Here is a 22,041-nt window from a genome sequence, read left to right on the forward strand (position 1 = left end):
TTGACAAACTAGTGAGCCAGGGAATCCGGGAACCAGTCGACCAGTCGACCACGCTTACTGAGAAACTACTATTGTGACCCTGGTCAAGCCTGACGGGTGAGTCGGCATCTGCTGATTCCCTGCTAGTCCAGTACAGCCAGACCCTACCACTGGTGTTAACCTGTGATGCATCGCCCTTTGGCATGGGCGCCATCCTCAGCCACTGCATGGCCAACAGCACAGAAGCCCCTATTGCTTTTTACTCGCAAACCTTGTCTTCAGCAGAAAGAAACTACAGCCAGATGGACCACGAGGCTCTGGCTGCAGTAGCGGGTGTCAAAAAATTCCACGAGTATCTTTACGGCAGGGACTTCAAACTTGTGACCGACCACAAGCCGTTGTTGGGACTACTGGCTGGGTATCGACCTACTCCAATTTTGCCATCCCCTCGCATGACCAGGTGGACTATGTTCCTGGCAGCATACTCCTACAAGCTGATCCATCGCCCCGGCTCCACTCTGGGACACGCAGATGCTTTGAGCCGTTGCCCCCTTCCAGAACTATTGGCTGACCCCACTCCCGAGACACCGGTCCTACTTATTGACTGCTGGACACTGGACCTGTCTCGTCCAATGACATTGCCCGATTTTCGGCAAAAGACAAAAGACCCCACCATCAAGCAAATCTTGAACTGAGTGTGGAGGGGGTGGCCCAGGGGGCCTCTTGGGGCTGATTGTAAATTGTATGTTACAAAACGAGATGAATTGTCTGTAATTAATGGCTATCTGCTGTGGGAGGATTGAGTGGTTATTCCAAACAAACTGTGAAAGGCAGTATTGGAGGCTTTACATGTGGGGCATCCTGGTATTGTAAGGATGAAGTCCTTGGCTAGGAGCTACATCTGGTGGCCTAACATGGACAGGGAGATAGAGGAATGGGTGCCTACCTGTACACCGTGCCAGGAGTCCAGACCAGCTTGGAGTGGGAGCGTCCTCAAGCACCTTGGTCTAGGGTGCACATAGATTTTGCTGGCCCAGTTCATGGCCAAACTTTCCTTGTAGTGTTGGACGCATACTCGAAGTGGTTAGAGGTAGTTCTGATGACCTCCACCATGGCAGAGGCGGTCATCAAGGTGCTACAGAGACTTTTCTCCATGCACGGCCTGCCCGATGTCTTGGTCTCTGACAATGGGCCCCAATTCATGGCCATTCAATTCGAGACCTACTTAGCAAGTCAGGGAATCAGGCATGCCCTGGTCACTCCATTCCATCCGGCGTCCAATAGTCTGGCGGAGAGAATGGTGAGATCTGCAAAAGAGGCCCTCACCAGGATGGGCCCGGGAGATTGGCAAAGATGGGTTGATCACTATTTGTTAATCCAACACATCACGCCAAGTGCCACTACCGGGAGAAGCCCCTCTGAGCTTCTCATGGGTCGCCGGCTAAGATCCCACTTAGACCGGCTACACCCAAACTACTCTGCCGTATCGCCCTCTGACTCAACAAGCAAAATTAGAAACTTTAGCATAGGGGACTCGGTATACACCCACAACTACGCTGGGGGAACTCTGTGGATCCCTGCTACGGTGATAGGCATCACCGGGCCTCACTCTTATCTGTTAGAGCTAGAGGATGGTAGAAATTGGAGGAGGCATGTTGACCAACTCCGTGGTCGCCTCTCCACTCCAATCTCAGAACACCAGACGCAACTCCCGAACAAATCAGCCAAGGCCCTACCCAAAAGGAGCAAGCGCTCACTCCCTCTAGAGCCAGCTCAAGCCTGAGGGTACCGGGGGACTTATCTGAATCTGTTGCAGGCCCACAGTGAACCCCAAATGAGCAAATCCTAGAAGCTCCAGCCACGGCCTGGGAAAAGTTCCAGGAGGTTCCACTGAGCGGAGCTAGAGAGCAGACAGGCCCGTCCGACCTGCCCAAAGAACCGGTTCCAAATGAACTGTGCAGGTCTGGTAAGACTAAACAAAACCCCACCTACCTATGTGATTATGTGACCAATAGAAACATCCTAACTAAGAGGGGAGGGGTGTTAGATATTAACTCTGTCTGCTATAGTTTCCAATGAGGTCCTCTGTTCAGGCGGGTACAGAGATTGAATCCTATTGGCTAAGAGGTCTGACAGCTCCCTATCAAAGGGCTGCTGTCAGACGAAGAAGTCGCTGGATTGTACAGACTTGTTGCATTACAATAAAGAGCTGTTGTTACGTTAAGCCTGTGTCTGCCTTCTCACTACCCGATCTAACAGAAAGGATGATGGGAATTATAGTCCACTCAATAAAGAGGGTGCTGGCTTCACAAAGTCTATTTCCATTTAGTGTTCTGTTTCTTAAAACAGTCCCCATGAATTTTACCTTTTTTACTTACTTATTTACTTATGTCCCGTCTTCCAGAGAAAGCCAAGCAATTTTTATTTCTTGAACTGTTTCATGGATTTTTTGTTTCTAATTTTATGATCTAAGAGCCATGGTAGCACAGTAGTTAGGATGCAGTACTGCATACTACCTTTGCTGACTGACAGCTGCCAGGAATTTTGCAGATCGGATCTGACCAGGCTCAAGGCTGACTCAACGTTCCATCCTTCTGAAGTGGGTAAAATGAGGACCCAGATTGTTGGGGGCAATAGGCGGACTCGGTAAACCTTTTAGAGGAGGCTGTAAAGCACTGTGAAGTGGTATATAAGTCTAAGTGCTATTGCTGTTGCTATCATAGCACTGGCCAATGTTCAATTCCCATTTGTCTTCCTCAATACCAAAGAGGTACTGTATATCATAAAGGAAGAAAGGAAGGACTAAGAGGGAGAAGAAAAGGTGATGATGGAGAGACTATGCCTGAAGTAGTTATGGAAATGTTTAGGAGACAAATAGGATGTCCTAGTTGCAACTGCTGGCATTCAGCTGTGTCCCTAATCCAGCAATTGGTTTCTTGATTCAGGAATAGTAGCTCTTCCTTGTGGAAGAGGGGTGAGTTTCCTTTTTGAAGAATTTGAAGCTAGCAATAACACTTAAACTTATATAGCACTCCATAGTGCTTTAAAGTATTCTTGTATGGTTTATAACAGGGGTGTCAAACTCAATTTCATTGAGGGCTCATTAGGGTTGTGTTTGAACTTGGAGGGCTGGGGTGGGTAGGCCTGGCCATGGTGGGCATGACATGTGACTCATGTTGGGGGCACCTGTGGTGGCCAAACGCTAATGTATGACTTCCCTGAGAGCCTCAATCACTCTCATAATCTCCTTTCTTCCCTCTTTTTTCAATCCATCTTCATTCTCCTTTCTTCTTCCTTTCTCTCATTCCTTCTTTTTTCTTTCTTGCTCTCTTCCCATCTTTCCTTTTTCTTTTTCTTTCCTCTTTCCCCACTGGCTGGATCAGCCTTTGGTTTACAACATCAGCATATTGCCCCCCAAAATCTAGTTCCTCATTTTATTAACCTTGGAAAAACAGAAGGCGGAGTCGAACCTGAGTTGGTAAGGATCAAACTCCTGACTGTGAGCAGAGTTAGTTGGCAATATGGCATTCTAACCAGTGCGTCACTAGTGCTCTTCATTTAAATGGATTTTGGTTGAAGTCATTAAGAAGTTTGCATGCAAGATTTTGCAAACCAGATGAATCTATTAGTTGTGGTTGTTTCACGTGGGTTCATTCTTCAGGAGGAATTGTAAATATACTTGACCCAGATATTTATGTGGTCCAACAAAATGATTTCTACCAGTCAACCTTGCCAAACTTAAAATGTAAATCAACCTAGTTAATACATTGATGGGAGATTCAACAAGCAATGCAAAATGTACACTGGAACTTTAATAAAATACCCCCAAAGTAGGCAATAGTTCTATGCTGTTCTCAAGAAGAATTCCATGGATATACCATATATTGTCCAGAAATGGAGCTTCACTCAAAGCAGGCTTATTTTATTCAGGAATCAAAGTATTATTTTTATCACTCTTTAATCCCTGTTATTAGAATATAGATATCATAATCCCAATCCTTTGTGCTTTTAGGTCTTTCTGTGTCTGAAGTGTCATTCTTTCATTTGGACTATACCATTTCACAAATCTTAATGGACTATTGGAATTACCAATGAATACACAACCAAGTTGTAGAACAGGCTGCCTAATTTGCTACCAAGAAGAATTTTGGAATGGATTATTTTAGTGATTTGGCAATTTATTGCATATTAATTCCCAATTTATTGCCTCACTGTTGTTGTTTTAGTCATTCAATTGTGCCTGACTCTTTATGATTTTATAGGCAAGTGTTCTCCATGCACCCGTCAAGCACAGCTTCTTTCAGTTGTTGGATGTCCAGCTTTGTATCAGTTTTGATCAGCGGTGGGATTCACTTACCTTCCTTACCAGTTTGCAAATGTGAGCGCTCGTGCCATCTGTACATGCACAATGCCGGCACATTACGTTGGGGTGATAGGCGGAGCCTCTTCTTTGCTTTCCCCTTTTCCTGTTCCACTAACCATTCCTAGCATCATTTGACTTCTGCAATGAAGTTGAGGGCAGGACATGGCTAGAGTAAAACAAATGTACTCTTATCGTTTTGTCTTCTAGTGATGTGTCTGGTTTTATATGATTCAGATTGTCCCACTAAACATGGCTAGTTTAATTTTTCTGTTTTGATATATACCAGTATTTTTTGGAGTATAAGACGGACCTTTTTCCCTTAAAAAGGGGGCTGAAAATCTGGGTTTATATACTGGGTTTATAAAATCTGCGTCTTATACACTGAATACAGCATTTTTTTGCCTTCCAAAACCCCACTCCCTTCACCAAAATGGCCATGCAGAGCCTTTAGGACAGTGGTTCTCAACCTGTGGGTTGGGACCCCTTTGGGGGTCGAATGACCCTTTCACAGGGATCTCCTAAGATCATCGAAAAACACATATTTTTGAAAAAATCCAGAAAACAAAACAATTTTATGGTTGGGGTCACCACAACACGAGGAACTGTATTAAAGGGTCGCAGCATTAAGAAGGTTGAGACCCACTGCTTTAGGAGGCTTTCAGAATGCTCCTGGGGGCTGGGAAGGGCACAAATGAGCAAAAAACGGGCAGGTTTTTTGCTCAATTTTGCCCCTCCCAGCCCTCAAGAGCACTCTACAAGCCTCCTAAAGGCTATTCATGCCCTTTTAAAAAAGGGCCTATCTTCATGAAAAACAAGCTGTTTTTGGGAAGTCTGCAGAGGGCAAAACTTTTTTTTAAATTTACCTCTTCAAAATCTTGGTGTGTCTTATACTCCGGTGCATCTTATACTCCAAAAATGTGGTAGTACCATTTCAGGAAACTAGAATTAATTAGCAAAAAGGCAATACAGCCTATCTTGTAATCATTCAATAAAGGTTTGTACATCTTAGCAGTAGCGTATCATTTGTACACAGTTCCACATCTAATTCAATCTTACCATTTTCCAGATTCATAATTCTTCCCATCACTCTTAAATCTTCCTGTTAACTAAGAACAAGGAAACATATAAAGCCTTTCAACTCCATTTCCCCCCTTGCTTTCAACTTAAAATCTTCTTGGGGAAAAAATTGACAAGACAATCTTGTTATTTATCGTCTAGTTTTAATATTTGTGAGCAGCCTCCGCATGGCAGTTTGGATCTCCTTGTTCCTTAAAGTGTAGATCACAGGATTCATCAAGGGGAAGACCATAGCATGGAAAAAGGCGACCACTTTGTCCAATGGGTAGTCTCGAAAAGGGTGGCAATAGATGTAGATGGCTGGACCAAACATGATGAAGATGATAATGATATGGGTGATGCATATAGAGGAGGCTTTGCTTTTACCTATACTGGAGCCCATCCTCAGTTTCATCAGAAGTACCAAATAGGAGATAAGAAGGAGAATGAAACACAGAATGCTTGGCATACCACTGCTAAAAAACATGACAAATTCTAGAGTGTAGATGTTGGCACAAGCTAATCTGATAATCTGGGTGATATCACAAAAGAAGTTGTCCAACTCATTGGGGCCACAAAATGGAAGTAAAATTATGAAAATGACCTGGATGATGGAATGTATAAACCCTCCAAACCATGATGTAACTACCATAGCCCAACAAATGGCCCTGGTTACCACCATGGCATAATGCAATGGATGGCAGATGGCTACATACCGGTCAATAGCCATGGCAAAGATGAGGAACATTTCAGCTCCTCCTAGAAAATGTATGAAAAATATCTGAGTGATACAGCCTACGTAGGAGATTGTCATGCAACCAAAAAAGATGTTGAGGAGGAGTTTTGGATGGGTGACACAACTGTAAAAGATATCAACCAAGGCCAAGTTGGCCAAGAAGAAAAACATGGGAGATTCCAGAGAGGGATTCTGCAGAATTGTCACAACAATCAGGATATTCCCAGGAAGAATGATGATACAAAAGAGCAGCAGAAGAATACAAAATAATATCCGAAATTCCCAGATTTGTGATAATCCCTGGAGGACAAACACAGTCACGGGTGAATAAGTTTCATTTTCCATCCTTATACCTGTAAAGGAATACAAATTATAGGGAATCAGTGTTAATAGTCTCCATTTAAACTTTGTGTAATTCCAAATATATCACAGCCACTGATCTAGGAGTCCTGAAAACACAGGAAATCCCAGTTGATTCTCAGAGTCTGCTTGGTTTTCCTAGGAATCATTCATTAATATTTCCTTAGGAGGAAATTTAATCTGAAATAGGTATTAGCAAAATGGATCCGTCCAGATTTTATGGGTTCCAGTGTCTAATATGACCAACCGGCAAGATTAAATCCTGCCTTACAAGACAATTAGATTTTTATTTTCACTCTTATTGGCCGTATGGATTGTTAGTTCCCACCTTTATTATTCTATCCTGTTATTGCTACCTGTCAAACTCCAAAGAAATCAAGAGATTACACAGTTCAAATAAGTATAACAATTTATTGCAAGCTTAGGCTCTCTACAAGAATCTGAGCTATTAATGATCAAGGGAAATTAGCTGAGTTAAGAAAGGCATTCAAAGTGGGCTGCAGGAAGTTATGACTGATGACACATTTGACCCCTCCCTCCAGCCTGGTCATCTTCTACCCTCTTTAGCTGCGTTGTTAGACAGCAAAAGTGACTAACAATCATGTGCTGGAGTGCATAATACCAGACCTAGGACTAGAAGGCCAAATCATGAAACTGCATGTCACTTACTTTGGGTATATCATGCAAGAGAATTCACTGTAGAAAGCAATTATGTTTGGAAGAGTTAATGGTAAAAGGAAACCAGGCCACCAAGGAACATGGTGGCTGGATACCATCAAAGCTAACACCAGCCAGAGTATAAAAGGGTAAAGGTAATGGTCCCCCTCACACATATTCCTGACTCTAGGGGGTGGTGCTTAGCTCCATTTCAAAACTGAAGAGCCAGCACTGTCCGAAGATGTCTCCGTGATCATGTGGCCAGCATGACAAAATGCTGAAGGCACACTTCCCACCAAAGTGGTCCCTATTTTTCTACTTGCATTTTTACATGTTTTCAAACTGCTAGGTTGGCAGAAGCTGGGATAAGTAACTGCCAGGTAATTTCTCCTTAGTTTTAGGTTGCTTTTCTCCTTGATTAATTTCCATCCATTGCTTCTTGTCCTACCCTCAGGTGCCTTGGAGAATAGCTTGACTCCCTCTTCTTTGTGGCAACCCCTTGGATATTGGAACACTGCTATCATGTCTCTCCTAGTCCTTTTTTTCATTAAACTAGACATACCCCAGTTCCTGCAACCGTTCTTCATATGTTTTAGCCTCCAGTCCCCTAATCATCTTTGTTGCTCTTCTCTGCACTCTTTCTAGAGTTTCCACCCATTGCTTCTTGTTCTACCCTCAGGTGCCTTGGAAATAGTTTGACTCCCTCTTCTTTGTGGCAACCCCTTGGATATTGGAACAATGCTATCATATCTCCCCTAGTCCTTCTTTTCATTAAACTAGACATACCCAGTTCCTGCAACCGTTCTTCATATGTTTTAGTCTCCAGTCCCCTAATCATCTTTGTTGTTCTTCTCTGCACTCTTTGTAGAGTCTCAATATCCCATAATCTAAACTGCATGCAATATTCTAAGTGTGGTCTTACCAAGGCATCATAAAATGGCATTAACGTTTTAGGTGAACTCCCCAACTTTCTTCTAGGAGCTGCAAGGGAAATACATAATATTCCCTTCTTCTACTCCCAAGTTCTCAGTGAGGTACTGTATGTTGAGAGCAAGTGATCTGGAGTTACTCAGCAATCTTCCATGGCAAAACCTGGGTCTCCAAAATCCTAGTCCCACACCTATCTTACTATACCATAGAGAGGATCTGAAGAAGAAAAATGTGATCTAATATCAATCTAAAGATAACACATTTTGTTTGAGAAAATAAAACCCGATCTATTCTATCAAGTGAATCCTTGTCTTCTCCTCTGAACAGCAAGTGGTTTCGGTTTGTTTTTTTTTGGATATGGATTTAATTTTTTTAAACTTTTGGGATGTGTGTTTTTTAATGTTGTACGCCGCCCCGAGTCCTTTTGGAGAAGGGCGGCATATAAATCCAAACAAACAAACAAACAAACAAATGGAAAATAGCAATAGCTCTTAGACTTATATACTGCTTCAGTGTTTTTACAGACCTCTCTAAGTGGTTTACAGAGTCAGGCTATTGCCCCCAACAATCTGGGCCCTCATTTTACCAACCTTGGAAGGATGGAAGTCTAAGTAAGTCTTGAATCAGTTAGGATCAAACATGGAAGAATCTGGAGGAAGAATGCAAAAACTGAAAATAAAAGATATGGGATGGAGTTGATGGCTAGAAATAAATTAAGAACTTGCCATCTGTTGTTGTCTCTTAAAATTGCTGGTAGCCCCTTTGGTTGACCAACATGTTCCTTAATTATAAAACTTCCAAATGAAGTTTATTCAAGTCAAACACCATATTGTAATGAGATGTAATGCTTTGGTTTAATTTTCAAGACCATTATTGAATAAAAAGCAGCATAAACCTGTGTCTTCTGTTTTACTTATTTATTTTATTTATTTCTTTATTTATCCTATTTATCTTGCCTTTTATTTATTTATTTATCTTACGTAAAACAGCTTGACATGTGTTCTTTTCTCATGTCACCGAACAATGCTGCTACAAGATGGGTGGATAAGATCTCATACACAACCCTCACTCTGTCAAGGACCTAGGAGTACTCATCTCAAACGATCTAAGCCCCAGAGCTCACTGTAACAGCATTGCCAAAAAGGCATTAAGAGTTGTTAACCTAATTTTGCGAAGCTTCTTCTCCTGTAACATTGTACTGCAAACTAGGGCAAACAAAATCTTTGCCATACCAATTCTTGAATACTGCTTGTCTGCCTAGAATCCACACTATATATCAGATATTAGTACAATTCAGTGAGTCCAGAAGTATTTCATGAGAAGAGTCCTCCACTCCTCCATTCACAATAGAATCCCTTATGCCACCAGGCTCAAACATTTTGGGCTCGGACAACCTGGAACTATAGTCTGACTAAGCATAGTACACAAAATTGTCTGCTACAACATCCTACCTGTCAACAACTACTTCAATCTCAATAATACACGGGCAAACAATAGATACAAACTCAAGGTAAACCACTCCAAACTAGATTGCAGAAAATACGACTTCAGTAACAGACTGGTCAAAGCCTGGAATGCGCTACCTGACTCCGTTATTATATCCTCAAACCCCCACAGCTTCAACCTTAAACTGCCTACTGTGGACCTCACCCCATTCCTAAGAGGTCCGTAAAGGGGGCATACATAAGAGCACCAGCATGCCTACCATCGCTGTCCTACTCTCCCCATTTATTTGTACTCATTTCCTTGTTCATGTCAATGTTTATACTTATACCTTTTATCTTGTACATGTTTGACAAACTAAACAAACATATTAACTCTGAGCTACCACTGATAGTATCTGGCTGTTCATGGAGATTGAAATCTCACCTTCACGAAGACTTAAATTTCATCTCACTTCGGTGCCATCTTACCTGAAATCAGTCTTTGAAGCTGAACCTGATGGCAAAGAGAATCCTAGTCTGCAGGTAATCCATGAAAATAATTCTGAAGATGGACTTGTGCAATATATTGGATCAGAAGTTGGACAATAAAGTTGCAAGCTGCATAGTTTAACTTTCTCTGATTTGTATTTCCAAAATATATTGCAATAATAGAAGACTGTTAGTTTGCTCTCTCTATTAAATTTGCAGCCTTGGCAATCTTGAACACTTGATTATCAATGAAGAATAATGGCAAGGTGTACTTTTCCTCTGATTTGCCATCCCTCTCGGTCAAGGCTTGAAAGGAGATTTACAAAGGAACTGGAGGAAATGTACTGAGATGCAAAAATGGAATTTGGAGATGGAGATCTTTGATCATGGAGTTAGTTGGGAATGGGGGAACATTTTCAGAAATGAGAGAAGAGCAGAAATCATTCTAATTAAGCAATGCCCGCTTTCTTCTACTATTTGCATTTATTAAAAAATCAATATATTGATGGGATTTCATAACACGCAGAGTATCATCTCTAAACTGTCCTCTCTCCTCTCCTATCTAGTTTAATGAAAGGAAGGACTAGGAGTGGCATGATAGCAGTGTTCCAATATCTCAAGGGTTGCCACAAAGAAGAGGGAGTCAAGCTATTCTCCAAAGCTTGTTCTACTGAGGATAGCACAAGAAGCAACGGGTGGAAACTAATCAAGGAGAGAAGCAACTTAGAACTGAGGAGAAATTTCCTGACCGTTAGAACAATTAATCAGTGGAACAGAAGTTGCCTCCAGAAGTTGTGAATGCTCCAACACTGGAAGTTTTAAAGAAGATGTTGGATAACTATTTGTATGAAGTGGTTTAGGGTTTCCTGCCTAAGCAGGGGGTTGGACTAGAAGACCTCCAAGGTCCTTTCTAAATCCTATTCTATTCTATTTCTTTGCATTCTCTCCCCTAAAATGTTAAGTAGAAATCAGTACATAAATCTTTGTAAACGTCAAAGAAGTTAGGGGTAGTTCTGAGGATTATGTAGTTATTGTTAGGATGGGACCAGGGGAAAATTCAAAACAGAACCTAAATTTAAGCTTAGCTTTGGATCCATAATCAAAGGATTTTTTTTTGAAGAATTGAACCCTTGAAACTTTTACTCTTTCATTAGCTTCTAATTCACTCTTCTTCCTAGGCCTATTAAGAAGCGTATGTGATGGGTAGGGATGAATAACAGAGAGAGGAAGAGTAGGGAAGTAGCTATGTTCTTCATCCCTTTCCTTTAAGTTCTGAAACTCATGCATTTCCACAAATACATGTCAACAGAAGATTCTGCATTTCCCTGAACAAACTAAGCCCTAGTGTAAGATTTCTTCAGTTTCTCTCCAGGGTCCTTATTTTAAAAAAAAATCAATAGCAGGCAAATAGGTTTGAAATCTGTTCTCCATTAAGTTTATTCACTAAACCAGATTTCAACTGAGCCTGGACATTTGGCCATAAGTCATTTTAGTTGACGTCCCGCCTGGACTACTGTAACGCTCTCTACATGGGGCTCCCCTTGAGGTGCACCCGGAGACTGCAGTTGGTCCAGAATGCAGCCGCGCGGGTAATTATGGGGAGATCGAGGTTCTCCCATATAACACCCATCCTGCGCGAGCTGCACTGGCTTCCTGTGGCCTACCGGGTGCGCTTCAAGGTGCTGGTTACCACCTTCAAAGCGCTCCATGGCACAGGGCCTAGTTACCTGCGGGATCGCGTCCTGCCCCATACATCCCTGCGACCCGTCCGCTCACACAGAGAGGGACTACTCCGGGTGCCGTCCTCCAGAGAGTGCCAGAGGGCGGCGCCCAGGAGTAGGGCCTTCTCTGTAGTGGGCCCCACCCTTTGGAATGACCTCCCCCCAGACATCAGGACAACAACCGACCTTCGCTCCTTCCGTATGAAGCTGAAAACCTACCTGTTTCGACTAGCTGACCTGGCATAATACTACAACCTCTCCAGCCCAGGGCATTTTTAATTGGTAATTTTAGTGTTAAGGGTTAATTTCACTGGGGTTTTAACTTTTTTAGGTATTGTAACTTATTTATTTATTTTTACCTCCTCTGTACGCTATATAATACTTTTGTACGTCGCCCCGAGTCCCTGTGGGGAGAGGGGGCGACTAATAAGTTCAAGTAATAAATAAATAAATAAATAGTTATTAAGAAGGTCACTACATGACCCAACTATATTTTATCACGTTTTTTTTACAGAAGTCATTAAACTAATCACTATAGTTGTTAAGTGAATCCCATGGCTGCTAAATGAATCCAGCATACCCAATAGGCAATTTTTTGCCATTTTCTGCCGGGGGAAAAAAAAACCTTCACAAAACATGGTCAGGTGGCCACAATCGTTCACCAATGCAACCGGTCACAAATGGAAGTTGGTTGTTAGGTGCCTGAAATTTAATCATATGACTACGGGATCTGTGTGCAGCAATTGTAGCTTCAAGGAGAGTTCACAAGTAACTTTTTATGAGTCAATTGTAACTTTAAACGGTTGTTATGCAACCAGTTATTAAGTGAGGACTACCTGTGTGTATTTCTTTTATGTTCTCTTGACCTGCTGCCCCATTGAGGAATTAGTATGGGCATCATTATCAATAATGGAGAATATTGATAACTCAGGGTTGAAAGACGTCTTTGGTGTTCTCTGAGCTTGGTTGTTTTCTTGCAGACGTTTCATTACCCAACTAGGCAACATCATCAGGACTAATTTACAGTCAACACCCCCCCCCCCCTCTAATGTGGAACTTCTGGAACCAAAACGTTTTGTGAGATTTGGTTTAGCCAATTCAGGCTAAATAAATAGAACTGAATCAGATTTCCTCTGTTCTGATTAGTAGAAGAATTGTTGGTGGACTTTTTTAAAACAACCAAACACATTATGGAACAGATTGGAAATTTATTTACTTTAATGTTCACAAAGAGTCCCATTAGGTAGCAGCATTGACCTGATTTGGGCTACCCAAAAGGTAATCAGCACTGACTTTGAAAGAAGACCCATCAGAAAACACCAGGTCAACTGGCAAACCTCACATTTTATGTTGTTATATTATGTTGTGTTGTGATGTGGTATTGGGGTGTTGTTATGTTATGTTATGTTATATTATGTTATATTATGTTATTATATTATGAGGCGAGTCTTGAGAGACCACTCTGGGAGGAGTTTGACTCGGTTGCCATCGAGGATTTGGACAGGTTACGTGGACGTCTGCGACCTACCACATGTTTATTGGACCCGTGCCCCTCCTGGCTTGTACTGGCATCCTGGGAGGTTACACGCGACTGGCTTCTGGGCCTAGTGAATGCTTCGTTGAGCGAGGGGTCTCTGCCGGCCGCCTTGAAAGAGGCGGTGGTGAGACCCTTACTCAAGAAGCCTTCCCTGGACCCAACGGAGCTAGCCAATTATCGTCCTGTCTCCAACCTTCCCTTTTTGGCGAAGGTTGTAGAGAGTGTGGTGGCCTATCAGTTTCCACGACACCTGGAGGAAAATGATTATCTAGACCCACGCCAGTCCGGCTTCCGACCCGGGCACAGCACGGAGACGGCCTTGGTCGCGTTGGTTGATGATCTCTGGAGGGCCAGAGATAGGGGTTGTTCCTCTGTCCTGGTCCTGTTAGACCTCTCGGCGGCTTTTGATACCATCGACCATGGTATCCTGTTGCACCGGCTGGAGGGGTTGGGGGTTCGGGGCACCGTTTTACGGTGGTTCGGCTCCTACCTCTCCGGCCGGACGCAACGTGTGTTGGCAGGGGAGCAGAGATCGACCCTAAGCCCCCTCACTTGTGGGGTGCCACAGGGGTCGGTCCTCTCGCCACTCCTGTTCAACACATATATGAAGCCACTGGGTGAGATCATTCGTAGTTTCGGGGTGGGATATCATCTGTACGCTGATGATACTCAGCTGTACATCTCCACCCCGAACCACCCTAACGAGGCCGTCGAAATGATGTCCCGGTGCTTGGAAGCCGTACGGGTCTGGATGGATGACAACCGACTCAAACTCAACCCCTCCAAGACGGAGTGGCTGTGGCTTCCGGCCCCCCAGTTTAACCAGTTGCTTCCATCTCTGGCCATTGGGGGCGTGCAATTGGCCCCCATGGAGCGGGCGCGCAATTTGGGCGTCCTCCTGGATGCCCGGCTGTCCATGGACGACCATGTGACAGCCGTGGCAAGGGGGGCGTTCCACCAGGTCCGCCTGGTGCACCAATTGCGCCCCCTATTGGACCGGCATGCCTTACGCACAGTCACTCATGCGCTGGTGACGTCTCGCCTAGACTACTGCAATGCTCTCTACATGGGGCTTCCCTTGAGATGCACTCGGAGACTGCAGTTGGTCCAGAATGCGGCCGCACGGGTGATTATGGGGAGTACCAGATACTCCCATGTAACACCTCTCCTGCGCGAGCTGCACTGGCTTCCTGTGGTCTATCGGGTGCGTTTCAAGGTTCTGATTACGATCTTTAAAGCGCTTCATGGCACAGGACCTAGTTACCTGCGGGATCGCATCCTGCCCCATACATCCCTGCGACCAATCCGCTCGCACAGAGAGGGACTTCTCCAGGTGCCGTCCACTAAACAGTGTTGGGGGGCGACGCCTAGGAGCAGAGCCTTCTCTGTGATGGGCCCAGCCCTGTGGAATGACCTCCCCCGTGACATCAGGATTACCTCCGATCTCCGCTCCTTCCGTGTAAAGCTCAAGACCCACCTTTTTCAATTAGCTGGCCTGGCTCAACCATAGTTTTATCCCATTCCTCCTGACAGTCTTTTTAAATTTGTAATTTTAACTGAGGGTATTTTAATTGTTAATTTTAATTCTATTTACTACTATTGTATGCATTTAACGATTGTTAACTCCTCCGTGTACATGTATATGTTTGTATGTATGTGTATATGTATTTGTATGTATATGTATATATGTATGGGTTTTTATTGTATGCCGCCCCGAGTCCTTTTGGAGAGGGAGCGGCTAACAAATTAAATTTATTCTATTCTATTCTATATTATGTTATATTATGTTATATTATGTTATATTATGTTATGTTATGTTATGTTATGTTATGTTATGTTATGTTATGTTATGTTATATTATGTTATATTATGTTATATTATGTTATATTATGTTATATTATGTTATATTATGTTATATTATATTATGTTATGTTAAATTTATTTTACTACTTTACATTTACTTTATTTTAACTTTAACTTTACTATTTTTTTACTTTTTTATTTGCTGCAAGATACTAATGGACTCTAGGGACGTGGTGATTCAGTGGCTAAGCTGAGCTTGCCGATCATAAAGGTCGGCAGTTCAGTGGTTCAAATCCCTAGCACCACATAATGGAGTGAGCTCCCATTACTTGTCCCAGCTTCTGCCAACCTAGCAGTTCGAAAGCACACAAAAAATGCAAGTAGAAAAATAGGAATCACCTTTGGTGGGAAGGTAACAGCATTCCATGCACCTTCGGTGTTTAGTCATGCCAGCCCCATGACCACGGACACCTCTTCTGACAGCACTGGCTCTTTGCCTTTGAAATGGGGATGAGCACCACCCTCTAGAATCGGGAATGACTAGCACATGCGTGCAAGGGTAACCTTTACCTTTATCTTACTAATGGACTCTGGGTGATGTTCAAAACTTGAAAAATCAGATAAAACATCAAACCAAATGAACAGCCCAAAGTAAATTTTACAAAAAAACACCACCCAGGAACTTTAGTTGAAGAATAATATGTCAACTCCACCAGGCTTGGGACCAAACACGTTTCATAATAATACTCCATATCTCCGTGGAGATGCTCTTCCCTAGGTTGGGCTCCGGAATGGGACAATATGTTGTGACCAACTCACCATGGCCATCTTATCACAGTCAACTCACCATGGCTTTCCCACAGTGGCCAACTGAGAGGCAACTCACCCCAGCCAACTCGCTACAGGACAAATTGCTGTGGACAATGCCACGTGAGATAACCTCAATACAAAAAAATGCTATCCTGCACTGTTTCTTCAGCATTATTCCATTTTTGTCATTGAAAATAATGTCAAAGAAACACTGGCAGATAACATTTATCGTGTTGAGTTACCCTGTATGGAATTGTCCGTGATAAGTTGGTCACAATGAGAGGACCATGGAAAGATGGTTACGGTGGATTGGCTGTGATGAAAGGGCAAGATGGCCACAGTGAGTTGTCCTAGACCAGTTGGATTCTTATGACAGAAGGCATGCTTCCTTAGTCTCACAAGACAACAACATTTAATAGAGGCTAACCATTAATTTAATAGAAGGTAACCAATAGAGGGATGCGGTGGCTCAAGAGGGACGTAGTACCTCAGTGATAAGATGCTGAGCTTGCATATCAGAAAGGTCGGCAGTCGGCAGTTTGAATCCCTAGTGCCGCATAATGGAGTGAGCTCTCATTACTTGTCCCAGCTCCTCCCAACCCAGCAGTTCAAATGCATGTAAAAATGCAAGTCAAAAAATAGGGACCTCTTTGGTGGGACGGTAACAGCCTTCCATGTGCCTTCGCCATTGAGTCATGCTGGCCACATGACCATGGAGACATCTTCGGACAGCGCTGGCTCTTCGGCTTTGAAACGGGGATGAGCACCTCCCCCTAAGAGTCGGGAACAAGGAGCACATATGTGCAAGGGGGACCTTTACTTTAAGCCAATAATTAATAAGCAACCAAACATGCAACACTGAACCATACTTTCCTTTGAAATGTACTTATGTACTAATGAAATACATTAAATGTATTCATCTAATAGATAAAACTAATATTGTTGAGCAGTCTCCACATGGCAGCTTGGATCTCCTTGTTCCTCAAGGTGTAGACAACAGGGTTCATCAAGGGAAAGACCACCGTGTGAAAAAAAGCCACCACTTTGTCGAAAGGGTATTCTTGAAAAGGGTGGCAGTAGATATAAATGGCTGGACTGAACATGATGGTGATGATGAGGATGTGAGTGATGCAGGTAGAAAAGGCTTTGCTTTTCCTGGGACTGGAGCCCATTCTGACTTTCAACAGCAGGGCCCCATAGGACATGAGGAGGAAGATGCAGCATGCAATGCTCATTAGGCCACTGCTAGCAAACATGAGGAATGCTAGAGCGTGGGTATTGGTGCAAGCTAATCTGATGATCTGGGTGACATCACAAAAGACATTATTCAACTCATTGGGGCCACAGAATGGAAGTGGGATTATGAGAATGACCTGGATGATGGAATGTAGGAAGCCTCCTAGCCATGAAGCTACTATCATAGCCCAACAGGTGATGCTGGTTACCATGGTGGCATAGTGCAATGGACGGCAAATGGCTACATACCGGTCAACAGCCATGGCAATGAGGAGGAACATCTCAGATCCTCCTAGAAAATGAATGAAGAATATCTGACTGATACAGCCCACGTAGGAGATGGTTCTGCAACCAAAAATGATGTTAAGGAGAAGCTTTGGGTGGGTGACAAAGCTGTAGATGATGTCCAGGAAGGCCAGGTGGGCCAAAAGGAAAAACATGGGGGATTTCAAAGAGGGAGTCTTCAGAATTGTCACAATGATAAGAATATTCCCAGGGAGGAGCATAATATAGAAGAGCAGCAGGGAAACACCAAAGAATAGCTGTACCTCCCAGATTGATGATAATCCCCGGAGGACAAATTCAGTTACTTCTGAATAAGTTACATTTTCCATCATAGATCTGTAGAAGAATAATAGAGGCTCTAAGTGCTAATCTTTCCATTAACATTCAAGTAACCTCAAATACAACACAGCAACATCTACATGCTTTCTGGAGGCATAGTAGTTTTTTTTTTAAAAAAAATCCCAGATGCACAATTAATGATGCAATTAAACTGATTTGTTGTTGGTAGTTGCAAAGTCGTGTCCAACCCATCGTGACCCCATGGACAATGTTCCTCCAGGCCTTCCTGTCTTCTACCATCCTCTGGAATCCATTTAAGCTCACACCTACTGTTTCAGTGACTCCATCCAGCCACCCCATTCTCTGTCGTCCCCTTCTTCTTTTGCCCTCCATCTTTCCCAGCATTAGGCTTTGTCATTAAGCTGATATACCTGCCTATTTACCTATTGTATGGCTCCCTTCAAGAACTTTCAGAAACATGCTTCAGTCTTCATATCATTTTAAATTATTCTCCAAGCAATGAGGTCTACCTGTCAGAATATTTGAAGAGATTCTTCTCAACCAAAGCATCTCACAGGAGATTTTTCTTCAGAAAGGGAACTGAATATTTATTATCACGGAAGGTTCTGACGGAAAAAGAAATAACTTGAACTTCTCTTTGTTTTTCTGCATGGCTATATTTAGTGATCTACTATATGTTTTTCCTTTCCGACTCTTTGCCCCTCAGTTTCATTTTTATTACTATCATAACTCCTCCTCCTCCTTCTAGTCCCACACTAGGAATCGCAATAGGGTGAGTAGGAATTATAGCAAGAAATCATTTTCTAAACATCCTTCCTGCTGAAATAAAGTGTTCTCCTTGGCCCATTCAGTTGCAAAAGTCTCAGAAACTGAAATATTTACTGTGTTTCCCCCCAAATAAAACAGGGTCTTATCTTCTGTTGACCCCCGAAATAAGTGCTTGGCCTTATTTTTTGGGAGGTCTTATTATTTTTGAATAAGGCTGCAGGAGGCCCCTTAACCTCGGCCCACGGCTTGTGGATCAGCTGATCCAGAGAGGGCCGGGAAGTTCTGTCTCTATTTTTGACGCACTTGCCAGCCCCAGCATCGCTGGGCCTGCCGCTCTTTTTGTGGCCGCCACTAAGAGAAGGGGTGCGATAGCTAGGCTTTGCGGGAGTGTCCTCCGTGAGGCTGTTCCACATGGATGGCAGCTGCATATGGGGCATGCTCCCCTTTTCCCCGAGGAAATGGCAGGGACTGATTGTGCATGCGTTTAAATATTTTAGGGGAGGGCTTATTTTCAGGAAGGGCTTATTTTAGCAAATGTGCTCAAAATTATCTGGGGAGGTCTTATTTTCAGGAAAAATAGGGTAACTACAACTCCAAATCCTAGTATTTGATCACACATTTCGCTGCTGTCAAGTCAGTGTTGATACTAAGAGACTATATGGACAGATCCTCTCCAGAATGGTCTATCCTCAGCCTGGATTTTTAGATCTGTCAGAAGCAGATTCAATTGCTTTAAAAAAAAGTTCAAAACTTGCTTTTGAATTATTCCTGCATGTTTGTGTATGTGGATGTCTGTCTGTGTGTGGCAGTGAAAAAGGACAGTAAGAACAATTGCTTTCCATACCCTGCTTAAGTAATTATTTTATTATTTTATTTAAGGGAGCTAATTTCTGCACTACATCTCTTTTGTATGAGCTGACATTATTTGTGATGATAAACACGGTCAAATAATAAGACTACCTTGCACAATGGAAATTGGCAACTAAATAAAATACTAAAGGCACCCTATCCCATATAAAGAACGGTTGCAGGAACTGGGTACGTCTAATTTGATGAAAAGAAGGACTAAGGGTGACATGATGGCAGTGTTCCAATATCTCAGGGGCTGCCACAAAGAAGAGGGAGCCAAGCTATTCTCCAAAGCACCTGAGAGGAAGAGAAGAAGCAATGGATGGAAACTAATCAGGGAGAGAAGCAACCTAGAATTAAGGAGAAATTTCCTGACAGAACTATTAATCAGTGAAATGACTTGCTTCCAGAAGTTGTGAGTGCTGCAACATTTGAGGTTTTAAAGAAGAGATTGGACAACAATTTGTCTGAAAGGGTTTCCTGCCTGAGCAGGGGATTGGACTAAAAAACCTTCAAGGTCCCATCCAACCATCTATTCTATTCTGTTCCGTTCCGTTCCGTTCTACTCTACTCTACTCTACTCTACTCTACTCTACTCTACTCTACTCTACTCTACTCTACTCTATTCTTTATTCTTTATTGTATGGTATGGTATGGTATGGTATGGTATGGTATGGTATGGTATGGTATTGTATTGTATAAAGCCAACACAGTTTAGGCTGCATCAACAGAGGGATAGAATCAAGATCACGTGAAGTGTTAATACCACTTTATAACGCCTTGGTGAGGCCACACTTGGAATACTGCATTCAGTTTTGGTCACCACGATGTAGAAAAGATGTGGAGACTCTAGAAAGAGTGCAGAGAAGAGCAACAAAGATGATTAGGGGACTGGAGACTAAAACATATGAAGAATGATTGCAGGAACAGGGTATGTCTAGTTTAATAGAAAGAAGGACTAGGGGAGACATGATAGCAGTGTTCCAATATCTCAGGGGTTGCCACAAAGAAGAAGGAGTCAAACTATTTTCCAAGGCACCTGAGGGTAGAACAAGAAGCAATGGGTGGAAACTAATCAAGGAGAGAAGCAACTTAGAACTAAGGAGAAATTTCCTGACAGTGAGAACAATTAATCAGTGGAATAACTTATCTCCAGAAATTGTGAATGCCCCAACACTGGAAGTCTTTAAGAAGATGTTGGATAGCCATTTGTCTGAAACGGTATAGGGTTTCCTGCCTAGGCAGAGGGTTGGACTAGAAGACCTCCAAAGTCCATTCCAACTCTTGTATTGTATTGTATTGTATTGTATTGTATTGTATTGTATTGTATTCTATTCTATTCTATTCTATTCTATTCTATTCTATTCTATTCTACTCTACTCTACTCTACTCTACTCTATTCTATTCTATTCTATTCTATTCTATTCTATTCTATTCTATTCTATTCTATTCTATTGACTCTACTCTACTTTTGTTTAACTCAAAGTTACCAAAGAAACCATAGGAACATTTACAGGAAGTGATCAGGAATGAAGCCCACTCAAAGAAGACTTTACTTACCTTTCTATGAAGATAAGCTTTTTGATCCTGGTAGATTGGTAATTAATTCAAATTGCTGGGCATACACTTCGTAGACTAAGGCCTCTAAATCAGTAACATGGTCAATCAGTAATCTCACCCCAGTTGTATCTTATGGAACATTCAAAGGACACAGTCATGTTATATACTCTAGAGTAACTCAGTTTTGAGACAATCAGCCCACCAAATCACAGTAGCTGATCTTGAGAGGAAAACCACATCCTCTAGAATTGATAAGGTTTTTTTCTCATTTACACCCAAGAAACTCTCGTACACGACACTTTCCCATCTTATGAGGTTTTAGCATCAACTTCCTGGTCTTCATCCAGCCCAAGATTGCATGAGACACCCATCAAGTCCTCGAGGCATGAACTCAAATAAACAGTTTCTTTCCTCAGTGATTTATCTACGAATTCCTTGTGGTCTCTGATACTGGAGATAACAACGCATAGGTTTTTTTTTAGAAGCATCACACTAGCTTTGAAAATCCTCTGGAAGTATCCAGCAAATATTCTAGATCTTCAGCTGTTTCCCAGAAATCACTTTTGTTGGGGGTATCAAATAGCCCTGACTATGGAACTGCACCATAGAAAGATGAAGAAAACATGGCTGCATTAATTCCAGAATTGAATATTAGGGTTTCAAACGAGTATGTGCAAAATTAAACTAGTGGTTGATTTACAAATCAGAGGAAACTCTCGGTTAATATCAGTGAGAACTGATAGCAAAATGTGACTTTCTTTGCAATGTATTTTTAAATAAAATTAGTTTGGAGCAGTGATGTATTTTTGGAAAGCAGAGAGTACAGAATCTATCATAGATTGCTCTGTTGAGCAGTACATACCTTCTTCCACTGGCTAAGCATCTGTTAGTAAAATAAATATATTATATCCTGAATTTAAAACCAATTTTGTGCCCTTCCTCATATGTCTGCAGAAGATGGAGAAACTTCTTAGAAAACATGCCACATTTCTGGTCCTTTCCTGTATTAGAGAAGTTTATCTGAGGTAGAAATTATCAAATGCTTCATTATAATATACAGATCAGCTAAAGGCAGACAAATGATAGAAACTGTTGTGATAGAAACTTGGAATATAAAGAAAGGGAATACAAACAAATTATTTTATGGACTGAGCTAGGTGCATTATTGGAAGATTTTT

The 22,041-nt window shown here is 42.4% G+C and overlaps 2 protein-coding genes across 2 annotated transcripts; both read right to left on the reverse strand.

The window, feature by feature from the left end:
* Positions 1-5,549: 5,549 nt before the first annotated feature.
* On the reverse strand, positions 5,550-6,146 carry LOC309401301 (olfactory receptor 4N5-like; the record flags this gene model as incomplete). The annotated part of the gene is made up of 1 exon (XM_081970369.1): positions 5,550-6,146. One exon carries the CDS (start codon positions 6,144-6,146, stop codon positions 5,550-5,552), a length of 597 nt encoding a protein of 198 aa, XP_081826495.1.
* Positions 6,147-16,785: 10,639 nt separating this feature from the next.
* On the reverse strand, positions 16,786-17,715 carry LOC309401302 (olfactory receptor 4N5-like; the record flags this gene model as incomplete). The annotated part of the gene is made up of 1 exon (XM_081970370.1): positions 16,786-17,715. The coding sequence occupies one exon, from the start codon at positions 17,713-17,715 to the stop codon at positions 16,786-16,788; it is 930 nt and encodes a 309-aa protein (XP_081826496.1).
* Between the last annotated feature and the right edge of the window lie 4,326 nt (positions 17,716-22,041).

The sequence above is a fragment of the Natrix helvetica genome (assembly GCF_964273705.1).
Source record: "Natrix helvetica genome assembly, chromosome: Z".
Taxonomy (NCBI): Eukaryota; Metazoa; Chordata; class Lepidosauria; order Squamata; family Natricidae; genus Natrix; species Natrix helvetica.